Genomic DNA, 3,980 nt, shown 5'->3' with positions numbered 1-3,980 from the left:
ACGATACAGAAGGGTCTTTATTATGAGCTAATGCCCAAAAAAAAAATTGTATGCATGCATGTTTCAATATTATAATATAAAAGAAAATTTTCTATTACTTTTCTAAAAGTATAGTAATGCAGGGACGGACCCAGTATAGAACTGGGGGCAGCTGCCCCCCCGTGGATTTTGAGTTTTAGTAGTGATTTATCGATACTGATCGACTTTGCTTCTTTTTAGAAATTTTTTTGCCTCTCTCTGGATGTTTGATTTGTAATTTGAGTTAAATTTAGTGTTAAAATCATAATAAATTTCTTGAATTTTGATTGGTAATTAGAATTATAAGTTAAAGTATCAAAAATTATAAGTCAGAGTATTGGAAAATATAAGTCAAAATATTTTTTTTATCGAGTACCCAATTAGTTAATGGGTTTAAATCGGATAAGTTATTTAAATCCAATTCGATATTTTTTTTGCTCCCGATGAAAATCTTGGATCCGCCCCTATCGTAATGATTGTTTTATAAGAAACTCGATACTTTTTCCATTGATCAATACGGGCAATAACAATAATATATCATGTTTCCTTTTTTAAAAGAATATTAGACCTCATATTTTATATTTCAAATCATAATATAAACAATTATAAAAACGATGTAACCCTATATTCAATTGCGACGATAAATTGTCTCGACACTGAACAGTCGACAAATTATTCGGCCCAGTAATGCTCAGAGAAAGGCCACGCGCAGGCCCAATTATTTGCTCACTTAGAGGCCCATAAACCGAATTAAATGCTCCGCCGAAATACTCACAAAAAGACGCTCTAGCCACCTTTGAATTGCACTTTTTTCTGAGTTGCCAAGTTTCTTCCCAAATTCGATTCATTTCACCCATCAATTTTTTTTTTCTCAAATTGGTTTCCCCTTCTCCTATTCATCTGTTGGTGCTTCAAATTTTATTTTGATTGCTGATTCGTCACCTGTTCTTAGTGAGCTCTAGGTGTTTGTGGAATTGCCTCAATGGCATTCTCTACTGCTTTGACATGCCATCTTTCGAGCTTCGCTCCCAAATCCAAAAATCTACTAAATAACATGGTCTGCTCTAAGACCAACAAGAGTGCACCTGATCTGAGTCAAACTGAACTTTCTGTCACACCCAATTTAAATTCAAACAGCCTTTTAACCCTCCTGCGAAAACAAAATGACCCGAAATCGGCACTGGACATCTTCAATTCATCATTGAATGGAAGTGGGCCGGCTCAATCTTATTCGGTCTATGAAGAAAACCTTATGCAATTAGGAAAGGCCGGGTCTTTTGATGAATTAAATTCAACCCTACAACAGATGCATCTTAATGGATTTAAAATCAAGAGGCACACTTTCTTATTTGTCATAGAAAGCTACATCAAGTTCTCTTTGTTCGATGAGGCTGTTGATTTCGTACTTAACCTAGTGGAACAAAAATTTAAGTCGAGACCTGACACATTGATGTGTAATCATCTACTTAACATTCTAGTAGAGAACAATAAAATAAATCTTGTGGAATTTGTTCTTTCTGATATGGGAAATAAAGGGGTTGAGCCCAACAATGCAACCTTCACCATATTAGTTAAGTTATTTTGCAAAAACCATAAGACAAAAACTGCGGTGCTAATGCTCGATGAAATGCCCAAGAGACTTCTGGTTCCAGATGACAGGACATTTTTCACTATAATAAAAGGGTTTATAGAAGAAGGAAACATCATTGCTGCTGTCAGGATGAAAAATAGAATGGTACAAGAGGGTTTGAAGCTGACAGATATGATTGTAAATAAACTGGTAACCGGGTTTTGTAGACAAGGCCTGGTTGATGAAGCCCTAGGCCTCATCCAAGAGGAACTGGTTAATGGGTTCACACCTAATAAGTTCACTTTTACAGCACTGATTAACGGGTTCTGTCAGTCTGGGCATGTGAGTCAGGCAATTGAAGTTCTAGATGCCATGATTAATGCGGGTTTTAAACCTGATGTGGTTGTATATAACAGCTTAATTAACCATTTATGCAAAAACAATGCTATAGATAAGGCCATGGGGGTGCTTCATCAAATGGTAGAGAATAGCTGTTTACCTAATCTGGTCTCTTATAATACGCTAATTAATGCATTGGGTAAAGCCAATCGGGTCAATGAAGCCATAGACCTGGTCCATGGCCTCGCAGTTAAGGGTCTTTCATCAGATATCATTACCTTTAATTCGTTAATTAACGGGCTTCTCAAAACGGGTGAATTTAACCTTGCTTATCAGATGTTTGAGGAAATGAGAGACAATGGGTGTGTGCCTAATGCTGTCACATATAACACTTTCATAACTAAGCTTTGTTCTGATAGGCAGCTGGAGAAGGCTTTAGAATTGTTTAAAGAAATGGATCGTGTTGGGTGCTCAAAGTCTGTTGTGACATACAATCTTTTAATAGATGCTCTTTGCAAAGACAGAAGGATTGAAGATGCACTAGAACTGTTTGATGAAATGCCGACGAGTGGTATTTCGAGAAACTTGAACACATACAACTGTCTTATTCATGGTCTTTGTAACAGTAAGCAAATAAATAAAGCCATGGTACTAATGGACCAGATCGTCCTTGATGGATTTAAACCTAATAAGTTCACATACGGATTCTTCTTGTCATACTATTGCTGGGAAGGTAACATAAAACAAGCATCTGATATAGTGGAAAGCATGATAAAAAACGGATGCGAACCTGATAAATTCATTTATAGCAACCTAGTTAACTGCCTATGCAAGACAAAAAGGTTCCATGATGCGTGTGAGTTGCTTACGGATATGCATGTAAGAGGTATGAGACCAAGTCCCAAGGTATACAACCCGGTGATATCGGGTCTTTTCAAGGCACAGAAGAATGGAGATGCCATAGCACTATTTAGAGAAATGGAGCAAGTTGGGGAGGATCCGAATGCGACCAGCTACAACATAGTCCTGTGCGGGCTTTGCTGTGGCACGGAACTGATAACAGAGGCAGTTGATTTCTTGGTGGAGATGGTAGAAAAGGGGTTTGTACCTGAATTTTCGTCATTTTCGAACTTGGCAAGGAGATTGTTGGATTTGAAAATGGAGGATAAGCTTGTTGATTTGATTGTGTTGGTTATGGGTCGGGTTGGTTTTGAGGCTAGTGAGGTATCTGTAGTTGATGGGTTATTGCAGATTGGGAGGTATGACGAGGCAATGGCTACATTCCGTCGGTTTTTGCATGAAAGAAATTCTGAAAAGGACCATCACCGGCAATTGCGAAATTAAGTCTTTTTTTTCTTTCTGCTTTTTTGTCTCTATTATTTTTTTTTATTTTTTATTTTTGTAACTCTGCTTTCTTGTGTGGTAGTTAATGGTTTAAAAATTAAAATAGATATTGGCAAGGGATCTTCTTTAGTTCTATTTTGTATGACCATTGTCAATCTGTCAGGGAGGAAAGCTAATGGCCGTTAGGTCGCTTCTTCTTTTTGTTTTTTAGAAAAAAAAAAATCCAATTACTGTCAAAAATTACTTAATTGTTAGATTCACAATATGCTATCTCAAGAAATTTCTTGCTTGTAAAGTGTTACCAAATAAGTAACAATTTATAATTGAAAAAAAATATAAATAGAACATACAATATAGTCTAACTAACAATACCGTAGAGAAACTTATAATCAAAACTAGAATTAATAAGATTTCACATTCTTTGTATAATTTTATTATAATTATAGTTACATATAAATAAGTTTTCCTAAGAAAAAAATTTACAATGGTCGGGTCAGATTTTACTAGATCATTTTAATAAAATTCATATTTAAAAATTATTTATCGGGTTAATCAAAGTCTACTTTATACATAATCAATCAAATTCTAAATCTATAATATTTCAAATCAGATCGGTCAATTCGCTTGGTTGGTCAGATTAATTGGGTCATCTTTGCATTCATACGGGAAATAAAGAAAAGCAAAGTTACAGTGCACAAATTTACAGTGC

At 35.6% G+C, this 3,980-nt stretch overlaps 1 protein-coding gene across 1 annotated transcript; it reads left to right on the top strand.

Annotated features, from left to right (window-relative positions):
• The first annotated feature begins 869 nt into the window (after positions 1 to 869).
• LOC144544609 (uncharacterized) lies at positions 870 to 3,480 on the top strand. The gene has a single exon (XM_078293149.1). The coding sequence runs from the start codon at positions 1,001 to 1,003 to the stop codon at positions 3,269 to 3,271; it is 2,271 nt and encodes a 756-aa protein (XP_078149275.1). The 5' UTR covers positions 870 to 1,000; the 3' UTR covers positions 3,272 to 3,480.
• Positions 3,481 to 3,980: the final 500 nt, after the last annotated feature.

This window comes from Carex rostrata, chromosome 26 (genome assembly GCF_964058835.1).
Source record: "Carex rostrata chromosome 26, lpCarRost1.2, whole genome shotgun sequence".
NCBI classification, from domain to species: Eukaryota; Viridiplantae; Streptophyta; class Magnoliopsida; order Poales; family Cyperaceae; genus Carex; species Carex rostrata.
The sequence above is the reverse complement of the archived record's forward strand: the minus strand, read 5'-3'. Positions and strand labels throughout refer to the sequence as shown.